This window comes from Cupressus sempervirens, chromosome 11 (assembly GCF_028749045.1).
Source record: "Cupressus sempervirens isolate cs-2001-9-10 chromosome 11, ASM2874904v1, whole genome shotgun sequence".
Classification (NCBI taxonomy): Eukaryota; Viridiplantae; Streptophyta; class Pinopsida; order Cupressales; family Cupressaceae; genus Cupressus; species Cupressus sempervirens.
Window position 1 is genome coordinate 622,301,948 of NC_143128.1, and position 14,136 is coordinate 622,316,083.

At 31.8% G+C, this 14,136-nt stretch overlaps 1 protein-coding gene across 3 annotated transcripts in view; it reads left to right on the plus strand.

The window, feature by feature from the left end:
* The first annotated feature begins 12,574 nt into the window (after nt 1-12,574).
* Nucleotides 12,575-14,136, plus strand: part of LOC149531238 (short-chain dehydrogenase TIC 32, chloroplastic-like) — a 75,072-nt gene continuing 73,510 nt past the window's right edge. For 2 of the 3 annotated variants that reach the window (XR_016358407.1, XM_089808450.1), the window contains exons 1-2: nt 12,578-12,859; nt 13,780-14,011. Coding sequence is in view for 2 of the 3 variants with exons in the window: in XM_089808450.1 (XP_089664576.1) it covers nt 12,742-12,859; nt 13,780-14,011 (350 nt within the window). In the remaining variant the exon portion in view is untranslated. Of the gene's footprint in view, nt 12,860-13,779; nt 14,012-14,136 lie in introns of all 3 variants that reach the window. The other variant, XM_089808451.1, reaches the window with a different exon arrangement.

The window sequence follows — 14,136 nt, forward strand, 5'->3', positions numbered from 1 at the left end:
TCCCCTATGCATAACATCCCAAGCCACCGAATAAATCATCAGTACTATTGTAATAGTGACATCACTACTAAACATACTATAACATAAGCATAAGGAAATCTAATATACTAGAATAAAGTATAAGATGATCCTACAAAGTAGATAACATCACCTATTACATGCTAATGATCAATATAAGGAAATGCATCAATAAATAACATCATCTAGCCATGATAAACAAGCATCCCAAGAAGCTCTAGCCACGGTGACTATGGATAGATCTTAGTGGTAAGAGTGAAAAGCACTACCACCCGACCGCATGGAATCTAAATGGCCCACTCCCACTGCGCTGAGGAGATAGTCTCAAGTCCCAAGCATGATATAAAACTACGTATCAAAAGTACACTCTAAGTCCAAGAAATCCTAAAAGTAATCTAACTCAAAGATTCTAATAAAGAATGACATCTAATCCCAGAGGCACACAAGACACGTAGGAAACCTACTATGTAAGCAGGCAAGTGTCATCGCATGAATCACGTAGGAGTTACCCTGGCAATTTCTTAGGACTCCAGGGTCCTTAATGATCCCCATGCAGCCACTAGTATCATCTTGTACTGACAAGGCATACTAAGGAATGCAAGGTCACAACTAAGCATCCTCTCTACTCCCCTCCTAGTCTATACTAGCACTCGAGTAATTATCTTATTAGGTTCATTTTAATCCCCATTTAGTGTAATATTTTCACTTATTGAAACAACTTACAATGGGTTACCCCCAGGACCACTTAGGGTCCCTGGCTCCCATTGCAAGCCACTTCCTGAAACTGCAAGTAGATTACCTACCCTAGGCTCAATAAATTCACAAATCAAAAAATCATAGTAAAATCACCTCAATCCTATACAAGCGACTGAAAAGCATCAAAAGATAATCCACAATAATCACATCAGTTCTATACGAGCAACTAAAAAGCATCAAATGATAAATCACAATATCCAATTGGTTCTCAATGAGTAACCAGAAAGTATCCCAACAATACTGATCAATGACTCAAAATGGTTAAGTCAAAACATGTCATGATATGACATCATAAAAAACAAAGCAAACACTTCAGTCCCATCAAGGCAACTAGAAAGTAACCCAAGTATATCTAATTGAGGACTACAAAATGGTTAAGTTAGGTATCTCATAAACATACACCTCAGCTTCACACAAGGAAATTTGAAAGCAATAACAATCAATAATCCACACACATCATAGAGCATGCCATCGCATTACCATGGTTGGGTTTTAAAAAGATCGAGATCAAAATATCATAATATCACAATCACACAACCCCCAAGCCTCTGGTAACAACCTAAACTGGTCAACATTTAATCAACCCCAAAACCCCCAAAGCATAGACATCATATAGAAAATAGGACCATCTCACAGTTGCGTTTGATTTGAAAGCATATAGTTGAGTTAAATTTATGGTTCCAGTTTCCAATTTCATGTATGTTTCAAGTAAATATGTTTCATAATTCACCCTAATGAATTAACCCATTCTTAGTCCAAATTTACCCTTATTGATTTTAAGTCAATTTTCCTAAAATACCCTATGGGTTAATGTTTGATTATCTAAAACATTAAGATTATAACTAATGATCTTTCAATGAGATAATTCTAATTTTATTAAAAATCATTATCATTATAAAATGAATTTCCTTCCATTAGATACTCCCCTTTAATTCGATCCCAATCAAATTCCATTTAATTAAATTGATCAATAATTCACTACATTACTACAATTATTAACTAATTTAATTTAATTAATTAATAAATACATAAAACTAAGCATACTATCATGTACTAATAATTTATTAAACTTAATAATTATTGATAAATAATATACTCATTTATAAATTTACTAATCAATAATAATGATTAAAATTATTAATAATTAATTTAGAAACTTATAATAAAACTTATTATTCAAAATCAAAATTTCTAATAACAAAGTTTATGAAATAATTCATTTAATTATTAATATAATTTAATAATAACATTTTTAATAATTAATAGTATAATTTAATAATGCAATTATTAATAAATAATAATATGAATTTAATATAATTTTAAAATTTATTAAAATTATAATTATAAAATAAAATTTAAACACACCCCATATTCATCTATAAGAGGATTACTATTGTAGGCCCGTGGGCTGCCAAAGGCAACCACGGTTTGCATTTGTAGCCGCGGTTTGCCATTGGTAGGCTCGCGGTCTGCTTATAGCAGTTGTAACTGCATTAATATAGTGGGCGATGGGGGTGTGGTGACTCCACCCCCAATATGTATGTGCATATATATATATATATATATATATATGTATGTATGTATATATATACATACATATATGTATGTATATATATACATACATATATGTATGTATATATATACATACATATATGTATGTATATATATACATACATATATGTATGTATATATACATACATATATGTATATACATACATATATGTATGTATATATATACATACATATATGTATGTATATATATACATACATATATACATACATATATGTATGTATATATACATACATATATGTATATACATACATATATGTATGTATATATATATATATATATATATATATATATATGTATGTATGTATGTATATATGTATGTATGCATATATATCTATATATATATATATATATGTATATATGTATGTACATACATATATGTATGTACATACATATATGTATGTACATACATATATGTATGTACATACATATATGTATGTATATATATACATACATATATGTTATACATACATACATATATGTATGTATATATATGTATATATATGTATGTATATATATATATATATGTATGTATATATATATATATACATATATATATACATATATACATACATATATATACATATACATATATACATACATATATATACATATACATATATATACATATACATATATATATACATATATATACATATATATATATATATACATATATATACATATATTTTTAATAATATACATAAATTTTTTTAAAAATATATTTTTAAAATAATTTTGTATAACAATAACCCCCATTAAAAATTATTTTTTAAAATATAATTTTTTTTTTTACACAAAATTTTACCCTTAGTTTGATGGGGAAAATACGACCAACTGGTCGAATTCTTTATTTAAATTTTCGATTTCGAAACAAAACCCTCCCCTATTTAATGTCTAATTTGCAAAATTAATGGACAAGGTTTTCTAAAAATTTTCAACCTCTACGCATACAGAGAAGTTAACATGCATACTGTAAATTCATAGAATTGAAAACACCTGTCACAAGAAATATCCAGATAGCCATTCAACAGACACGAAGAAGACATGATTATCTAAACAACATAATTTTTACTGTGAACAAAACTCAAGAACCTACCTGGTTCTGATGCTAAAATCACAATGCCCAGAAGATTTGTTTGAGAATTCGCTTCTATCAAAGATCCTCTCTCTGAAATTTTTTCCAAAATTTTCTTTCCAAAATTTGCTTCCAAATTTCGCTTTCAAAATTTGCGTCCAAATTCATCTCCCCCAAAAATGAACCCTCTAATTGTGATAAAAAGTTCTCTCCTTAAATCGGGGCACTAAGTGAGCATTCGCCCGAGATAACTCCTTGCTCACCACCCTTAACTCTAAATTAACTTTTATTTATCTTTCCTTTATCTTTTCCATGCACGTCAAATGAATTACTAAATTACTTTAAACTTACTTTTTACTTGACTCTTCCTTTAATTAATTTATTAATTTTCAATCTCATTCGCACTTAATGCAACTCTTACTAATTCACTTATTTTATCTTTTTAGTTTATTTCTTATATTTCATCTCATGCATAAATCATGCGAACTAACGACTTTTTCATTAATTTATTTTCACTTTTTTATTTATTTTTGAAACTTAATTGATAGAATATTTATTAACTTCAATAATAATATTATTTAGCATTTATTTAAAAAATGAACTCTAAATATATTATTATTAAATTAAATAAATATTATCACATTCTAAATGACACTTAAAAATTTTATCTCCACATTTAATTCTTTTTATTTAATTAAATATAATTAAATATAATTAAATATTAAAATATCATAATAATTTCTCATTAAATTAAATCATTAATTAAATCTTTTTTAATTAGACTTAATTAATAGAAAATCCACCAGAGACTCATAAAACAACATACGAAAACCCATCAAACAAAAACACATACAAAATTAAACTAAAGGGTTATAATCACGAATTAACGCCATTCGATGCATTCAGAGGGTACTCGACTCAGATACTTGTCCTAACTTTCAATTAGAACAAATGGCTTAAGGGTTTAGGATTTGGACTTAAGAATTTATCTCCCCTCTACCATTGAGATAATGTGATAGGGTATGCTCATCTTGGCAATTTAGGGAAGTTGATACCTGGTACCTACAACCTGCATAAAATTCATGCATGTACAAACACAATATTCTAAGCTAAACATGCAATGGCAGGAAGTGGTGCATCGTGTAGATCCTGACTAGCAAGTGACTACGACTCCCTTCCTTAACCACATCAGAAATGCCATACATAAAGAAAACAAACACGCACACCATACACATGCAATATGGGGTAAGTATCCATAAGAAAAGACATAAAAATCCATCTAACGAATCATCATCAATAATTGAAAACGCTATAATAATCATCATACATACATGAAGTAAGGAGTATCAAGTAATCTCAACATATAATCAACTGAATGTAAAACAATGTCTAACAATCTCAAAACAATACTACTAGTCATAAGCATAAAACTAGCCTAAAAGAGTTCGACAATGATAACATAAATGCAAACTTTGGGCAAGCACTACACTTTCCTTGAGGAGAATGATTTATTGGTCTCGGAGATCTTGTAGTTTCAAGTTCAAATCTAGGTTTGTTCACTGTCGGGAGCAATATAGAAAACACAAATTTAGATCCAAACATTTATCATCTTTCAAGGTAAGTACTTTATTTGCTTTAGTTAATTAGTTAATTTATAGTTTAGATCTTCTATTTATTACTTCTTTCTTATTCATATATTTAGAATTGATTTACTTCTATACTTGTTATGATTTCAAGGAATTGGATATTATTTCATCTAGCTCCATATCCATTAGATCTTGGTTTGTGTTAGTGGTCTAATATCAGTGGGATTGCATTACCATACTAAGATCTAATAACCTTGGGATTAGTTTAGTGACGATCTTTTTCCTTAACCCCATCTTTCTTGAAGTATAGTGCTATGTGATGTATTAAGCCCTATTTCCTTGCTTCAAATTACACCCTACATAGAATATCATCGGGTGCTTCTAGAAGCCTAAAGTGCAAAATCTAGATCCCAATTTTGCAATTTTGTGGACTTAGTCAAATTTTATAGTTTTGTCAAAAAAAAAGTGGATCTCCACACTCTAAAACTTTGCAACCATCTCCACAACTACAAATTTGATGGGCACTCTACACTTAGAAGAATTTTGAGGCCAAAACTGTAGACACAAAATCAACTTTTGATGATTCTGATCGATGATGCATTCCTCACCACCAATTCTTATTTTAGAATATTTTCTTACATGTTTTTGGGGGAGATGGGGTACATTGGAGTTAACTATGAGTTTCTCATGGAGAGATATGGTTTTTCTATTAAAAAACTATATTTTGAGATGTGGAGTTCGAGTAGCACCTCAAAGAACATTTTTAGCTAGAGTTTCTTCTTCTTCTCTCCTCTTCTTATCTAGTTTTATGCCCATTTAATGGCCCAATGCACACAATAAACACATTAAAATTAGTGCAGGCTAGTCAACAACATATTACAAACTAGTTTTGCATAAATTTCTAGCTTAAATGCATTATTTTTCATATTTTTTACATAGGAGAAACGCTAATCTAGAAATTATAATTTAAAAGTTGGATCTCTATATAAGCATGATTGTATATTGTAATAAGGGCTGGCATTTTACACAGTAAAGATATACAATTGGTGTTCCTATTTTCGGTGTGGTTATTCCTACATAGTTTTGCATCTTCGTGAATGTGTATTTCATATTCATAAATAATGTAAGAATTGATTGGTTATTGTATGTGATGCTTGTTGATATTAGTTTTTTGGATTTTATCACATTTGTTGCAAATTCCTCTTCTATGATGAATTGAAAAGGGAATTTTTGTTGGTGCATTGATAGTAGTTCATTTCATGTGCATGTAGATATGGGTGGCTCAAAGATTTGACGAGTTATGAAAAATCATACATCTTTTGAAAAAATTTCTTCGACAATTGCATATGTGAAGTCACATTGCATTTCTTTGGGCTCCATGGGTTTCTCCTCATTCCCTTGAAGATTTAATTTGCAGAGCATTACAATGGTGGCTTACGTCTATTAGATTTTAGATTTTTTGCAAATTTTGTTTATCTCTCATTACCCTACATGCTCTCTACATTTATTTTCACAAATTTGGTTAATTAGGAAAATTCATCATGATTACATTATTAAAACTTGCATTCATTAAATGAATAGAAAATAGAAAAATATTGGAAAATTTTTGTCTTCTCACTATTTTACAGGTATCACAATTTTAGTTTTCTTGAACCAATAGTGACCTCATCATGAAAAATCACATTTATCTCTTATTGAGCTAACCAGGCGATTTACAAACAACCTAAATGAACCTTGGATTTGATCTTGTCAACTTTTCAAGACATAAGTTTGCATCAAATCATTGTTGTTGTCACTACGTATAAATGATGCTCAACACAACTCCCTCTACAGAATCAAAACAAAGATGCAAGGAAAGGTTGGGAAGTGTTAGAGTAATAAGATATTGCCTTATTAATTAAATTATTTAGTCACTTATTATCTCTCCTTTACTTAAGCTAAACTTTAGTCATATAATAATTAATTATTTTATTAATTACTATCATGTAACCTAGGTTTTACTTGTTAGGGCTTTGATCTCCTTTTATAAGCATTGATCTCTTTGTAATTTTATTCATTTAGTTTTGATAATAGCAATTTCTCTTTTTGTTCATCAAGAATGTCTCATCTATGGATTTGGTAATCTCAACCTCCATAGCTTTTGCTTTTCTCTTTTTGTGACAGGTGTTTGCATGCAGGTGATTCTTAGGAGTTGTGGGGTTGATCTCTCATCAACTTCAACATGGTATTAGAGCTCCAAATCTTTATGCCCTTGTTCTATTTATGAGAGATTTGGCTTGGCTTTCAAATATGTATTTTTTCTTTCAGAGGGTTTCATTTTTTAGAGCATTTTTGTATTGAATCTGGGGGGTCACTGATTTTCGGTGCACTTTGAGCCCAAACGAATTGCACTATTGAGCTTAGAGCACCCAAAAACCTATATTTTCATAAAAAAATTTGTTCAATTTGGACAAAGTTGAAATTTGAGTCAAAAAATATTGCTCCTAGATTGGACACCTTGAGGCAATGTTTTTCTAATTTTGCACATTTTTTGAGGAGCCAATTTTCTAATTTTTGGCACACAAATCGAGATTTTTTGTTCAAAAATCAAGATTTTGCATGCTTCCTAAGATGACAATTTTGTGATTCTTTGGTATGAAAATTGAGTTTTTTTGCACACAAATCAAGATTTTTGGGCACACAAATTGAAATTTTTGGCACAACATTTGAGATTTTGGCATGAAAATTGTGACCTTTTTGGTACAAAATTGTCACGCTTCTTAAGGTTATTTATGGTACTAGTGGGCATGCTTCCTGGTGTATTTTGGCATGGATCCTGAGGCAATGATTTGTTTTTTTCTTTTCCAATTCTTTTTTGACCCACCTATGGTTTTTTGGCTATAACTTACTCATCAAAACTCCTTTTTTGCAAACAAAATATTGCTAGAGAGTTGGTTCCGAGCTTGTTGTGATGGTGCAATTTATTTGGATTTTTGATGTTGCTTGGTTGCCAATTTATGCAGTCAAAGTTAGAGGTTCTATTTTGCACTCTAGGAGACATATTTTGAGACATTCTATTTTCCAGATCTGCTCTAGGCACATCCCATTCAGCTTTGTTTTTTTGCATTCTAGTGGATGTCTTGGTTGTTTCAGGTTCAAAGATCAATTTTATTGTTTCAAATGTTTTTTCATGGGTTGTAGTTATCTATTGTATCGGCCTTATATCTCTTTTGATCTTTGTTGACATCCTTTTGTAGTATTTTTGCAAACACACTGAGATAAAGTGACACTCTATTGCATTTCGGGATCTTGGACATCTTTTCATTTTATGGTGCTCACACTACATTATAAAGTGCCTTACAGGGTTACATGTTGGCCATATTTTCCATCTTTATTTTTCAAGTGAGTGTTCCTTCCATGATATCAGCCTCACAATGTGTTGATGACACGTGCCATTATAGGTGTTTGTACTTCCTTTGCACTCTCGATGTTCTTGGTTCTTTTTTCTATAGGAGATATTGCATTTAGTTTCAGTGTTCATGTCTTACCTCTCAAAATTATAGGGGATTTATGTTGGTTCTATTGCTTTCTTGGTTCGATGGAGTGAGCTATGTATTAAGTATTTGATCCTATGTACTAGGCGATTGCATTTTGGTGAGATGGATCATTTACCATATAAACATTCTTTCATTCCTATTTTTGGAGACCATGAAGATATCTTCCATCTTCAATTGATAAGCTCTTCAAACTTAGTCTTCTCTACATGGTCATGTTCTATACAGTGGAGGTTCTTCAGATCAACAGTTTGGCAATGTTTGTAGCTTCATGCTTTAGTGGTGTTCTTCATGATCATCTTTTTGTTCCCATCTTTTGGAACATTTTATTTTCATCTCTTTTTAGAGTAGGGTTTTTCCCATGTGGTTTTCTCCATTTTTTCTGTTTTTAGAGATTTGGTTGTGCTTGGGTACCTCATCAAGCTTTGTTGTTGGGGCCCAAATTTACTTTCAGCGGTAGTTTCTAGGTTTTTAGCTACCCCCTATGTTTATCTTAAAGGGGGGTGATAGAGTAATGAGATTTTGCCTTATTCATTAAATCATTTTGATTTAATTATTAATTCACTTTTATATCTAGTTTACTTAAGCTAAACTTTAGGCATATAATAATTAATTATTATCATGTAACCTAGGTTTTACTTATTAGGGTTTTGATTTCCTTTTATAAGGATTGATCTCTTTGAAATTTTATTCATTCACTTTTGATAATAGAAATTTCTCTTTTTACTCATCAAGAATGTCTCATCTATGGATCTGGCAATTTCAATGTCTATAGCTTTTGCTTCTCTCTTTCTGTGATAGGTGTTTGCATGTAAGTGATTCTTGAGAGCTATGGGGTTGATCTATCATCAACTTCAACAGGAAGCCTGAACCATAACCGAATCTTATCAAATATTTTCATAGTTGGACAAAAGTTAGGATGTCGAGGTTTTATATCAGAGAAAATTTGTCCTCCTAGATCCATAAATGTTCACATAAAACCTTATTTCTATCTTGAGAATTTTTAAACACAACAAAAAAACATTTTCCTTCAGGGTATATTTGAACATACTTGTCAATAATACGCTTCCAACTATCTGTAATCCAAGAGTGGAGATCATGTAAGCTTGGCCAAAGGCACCTAAAACACCTGATTAAATCTAGTTTTGAAAAAAAAAACTATTACATTCTAGGAAATCTCTACATTTTTGTCTAAATCCACTTCTACTTCAACCTTCTTGGATGCAAGTTTGAAGGACACTCCCCCCATCCTCATGATGAACCTATAAGCCTAATTCTTACGTGGTTGATTCACCCACCTAACTTTGTGACACTTTTGGAATCGTCTTTCATCGACCATTAAAGGCAACTCTGTTATGAGAAATAGTGCTGCCATATTACCATCAATTTTTCCTTATCTACCTCGCTTGAACTCAATGTTGAGGGTTTTACTATGATTTGCTTGTCCTGTACTCTGTTACCCCTTCTGCCCAATATGTTGCTTGAATTCACATATGACTCTTAGGATAAGAACCTTCAAAATCCTTACTCTGTGATTGAACTGCCAAGCTATTTGCATCAAGCTAAGTTGTGCACTCATCTTGCAATGTTCACCATTAAAACTAAAGGCACCATTACCATGGTAGGGAGCAAATTTCACCTTTGAATCTACAAGGGCCATAACCTTAGTTCCAACGGTAAAGGATTTTAAAACAACCCAAAATCTTTTTTTTTATAATCAAACTAGAAATATTATTAAATAAATAATTAATAAAATAGAAAACACAAAATAAATATACTATATCATGTAACCATAGAATTTTACAGATATAAAATAGCAATTCTACTTACAATAATTATGATTAAAACTAAACATACATACTAAAAGACATGCATAAAATATTAGAATCATAACACCTAGAAAAACATCTATACCCACCATCCTAAAGTAGAGTTTTAGTGATAATTCCATGAAATGTATATCATGAAATGGTTTTAGAAACTTATAACTTGAATTCTTCTAGATTATTGGAATTCTTTGACATCATCTAAATCAGTGGTATCAAAATTATGAATCATGAAAATTAATAACCATATCAATAAACATAAAACTATTAATTATAAATTATAATATATTAGATAATAAAAATGGATATCAATAAATATAAATATAAATAGTGATATTGGTATCAAGATTTAACTATGTGATTTTGAGTCAAACTCATTGAACCATGTTTCATGAGTAGTGATTCAACATGAATCCATCTCTCATGAGAATAAATGGAACACTTAGCGCTCATTGGATCTAGGTGATGCTCATAGGGGTGAAGCACCAAGACTTCCTGGGAGGTCAACCATCCCAGTACTACTTTAGTCTAAGCGCGCTTAACAACAGAGTTTCCTCCATGGTTAAACCCAAAGCTTGCAACCCCATTTGCACAACGTTCACCAAGTGTTGTGTCTTATGAACCATTCATTAGAAAGCCCCTTAAGCTCATCAATTGATAAGTAGGAGATAATTTCCACAACAAGTCAAATTGTGATATTACTATCAGGATTTAACCGTGTGATTTTGAGTCAAACTCATTGACCCATGTTTCATGAGTAGTGATTCAACATGAATCCATCTCTCATGAGAATAAATGGAACACTTAGCACTCATTGAATCTAGGTGATGCTCATAGGGGTGAAGCAACGAGACTTCCCCAGAGGTCACCCATCCCAATACTACTCCAACTTGAGCGCGCTTAACTATGAAGTTTCCTCCATGGTTAAACCCAAAGCTTGCAACCCCATTTGCAAAACCTTCACCAAGTTGTTAGTTGTAGTGACTGATCATGAAAGTACAATACATACTTCATAATTATTTGGAAAAAAATTTGGGCCCTATTTTATCGCGAATATTTTATCGGTAATTTTGGGCTGACATATTGTAATTAACTATAACCCTAAAGTGGCAAAAATACTTGTATAAAATGGCTTAGGGTTAGGGATTTTTCTATAAGGTGTGATGTGAAAATTGCTTCTTGCGGTGATATTGAGCTGTAAGGGATTATGGATTGTAATAATATTGGACTTGTTGTTTAGTGGACGTATCCTAGGGTTTGGGTGTAAATCTTGGCATCTTGTGTTCTCTTTTGTGTGATCTATTATTTTCTGATATTGTTTATATTTGCATGTAATTGTTATTTTTGTTTGAGGTTAATCCTAACACAAGTGTTGTGCCTTACGAACCATTCATTAGAAAACCCCTTAAACTCATCAATTGATAAGTAGGAGATAATTTCCACAACAAGTCAAATTGAAATATTACTATCACGATTTAAAGGGTGATCTTGAGTCAAACTCATTGACCCATGTTTCATGAGTAGTGATTCAACATGAATCCATCTCCCATGAGTATAAACAGAACACTTAGCACTCATTGGATCTAGGTGATGCTCATAGGAGTGAAGCATCGAGACTTCTTTGGAGGTCACCCATCTTAGTACTACTCCAGCCTGAGCGTGCTTAACTATGAAGTTTCTTCCATGGTTAAACCCAAAGCTCGCAACCCCATTTACAAAACCTTCACCAAGTGTTGTGCCTTATGTACCATTCATTAGAAAGCTCCTTAAGCTCATCAATTGATAAGAAGGAGAAAGCATCACCTAGATCCAATGAGTGCTAAGTGTTCCATTTATTCTTATGAGAGATAGATTCATGTTGAATCACTACTCATCAAACATGAGTCAATGAGTTTGACTCAAGATCACCCTTTAAATCGTGATAGTAATATCACAATTTGACTTGCTCTGGAAATTATCTCCTACTTATCAACTTTTAAATAGATAAAATTCTGAAAACTTTAATAAAATCAATACATCTCCATCTATAAATATATAAAAAATAATATAAAATCCTCTATATATTTTTTTAATAATTTCTTATATTCTTTTCCAACTATAAAGTACTTGAAACATAAGATCTCTCGAGAAAGTACATGTAAAGCATCGAAACGGTCTTGGTTATGTACAAAGTACTTTAAAGCAGAAGATCCCCCACCACAAGATAACCATTGGAATATTTACTTCAAAATGGTCCCAACATGCAACAAACGTGACTTGAGGCAGTTTTTGTGAACGAAATGTGAGAAGACGTGGCTGAAGTTCCAATCATATTTACTTTTGTCTTCCCACACCACGAGATAACCAGAACGATCATTTCTATTAGTTCAATCTAATGGCTTGGTTGTGGGGATGGTTTAAGAAACCAGGTCCCTCTGGTTTCACCCCTTACTCTACCGCCGAGGATGTTACCGAGGGAATTGATGCTAGTGCTCTTACTGCCATTGTCACAGGTATCCTTTGAAGCCCACATAATCTTTTTCTTTTCTCCCACCAGCTTCATCCAAGTTAAATTTATACATGCATACAAGTTGTGGGTCTAATCAGGATGGTCATAATCAGAGTTCCTCACTCCATGTTTAAAGAATTCATTCATCCATAAATGCTGTTTGGATGTTCATACTGCTCATAGTGTTTATAATCGTTACAGGTATCCTTTTCAAGTTTACTCAATTTATGTAATTTTTCTCTCGCCAGCGTTCTTGAAGTGAAATTTGCACATGCATGCAAGTTCCGACTCTAATCAGAATGGTCATAATTCATAGTTCCTCGCACCATGTTGTTTCACGTTGAAACCATTCATCCATGGAGATTGGTAGTTTGATCAGATGGTTTATAGTGTTCACTGTTATCGTGGCACATTTCTTTAGATTGAATATACAGATGCATTCAAATTGTGGCTTTATTTTTGATATATCACAATTCTTTAGTTTTCTCACATCAGAGTTTTTTTCATTGAATATTTGGAATCAATAGAATTATGACTCAATTTGGAATGCTTACAATTTTTTAGCTCTATTCTTGCTTGTACTATAATTCTCTTAGATTGAATAACTGCGTGAATTCAGAGTCTGCATCTATTCGAAATGCTCATAATTGTTTATTTCTATAGCAACATTGTTCTGGGGATAGAAAATAGAGATCATTCAAATTATGGGTTTATTCAAATTCGCGTGAATTTTTAGTTTCCATGCATCATATTTCTTTACATCGAATATGCACACGCATTTAAAATGTAGGTCTGTTCAGAATTCTCGCAACTTTTTATTTTCTCAGACCACAGTTGTTTAAATCGAGCAGCAACATATACATGCATTCCAGTAGTGGGTCAATCAGAATGGTTATAACTTTTTCATTTTTCTTTGTTTGGTAGGGGGAACCAGTGGCATTGGCACAGAGACTGTGAGAGTTCTGGCATTGCGAGGAGCTCGAGTATTCATGCCTGCTAGAAATGTGGAGAACGGAAACAGGGTAAAGGAAGCCCTTCTCAAGGAAAACCCTACAGCTAAAGTGGACGTTATGGAGCTTGATGTCAGTTCCCTCAAGTCTGTTTACAAATTTGCAGCGTCCTTCAAGTCACTGAATCAGCCATTAAATATCCTAATGTGAGTAACTGACTATATTTAATACAATTCATTCTGTAGAATATGTTTTAGTGTAAGGTTTCAATGCAATTTATTATAAATTCACCCTTCATTTTTAACATTGCAATAGAATTAATGGATTGAGA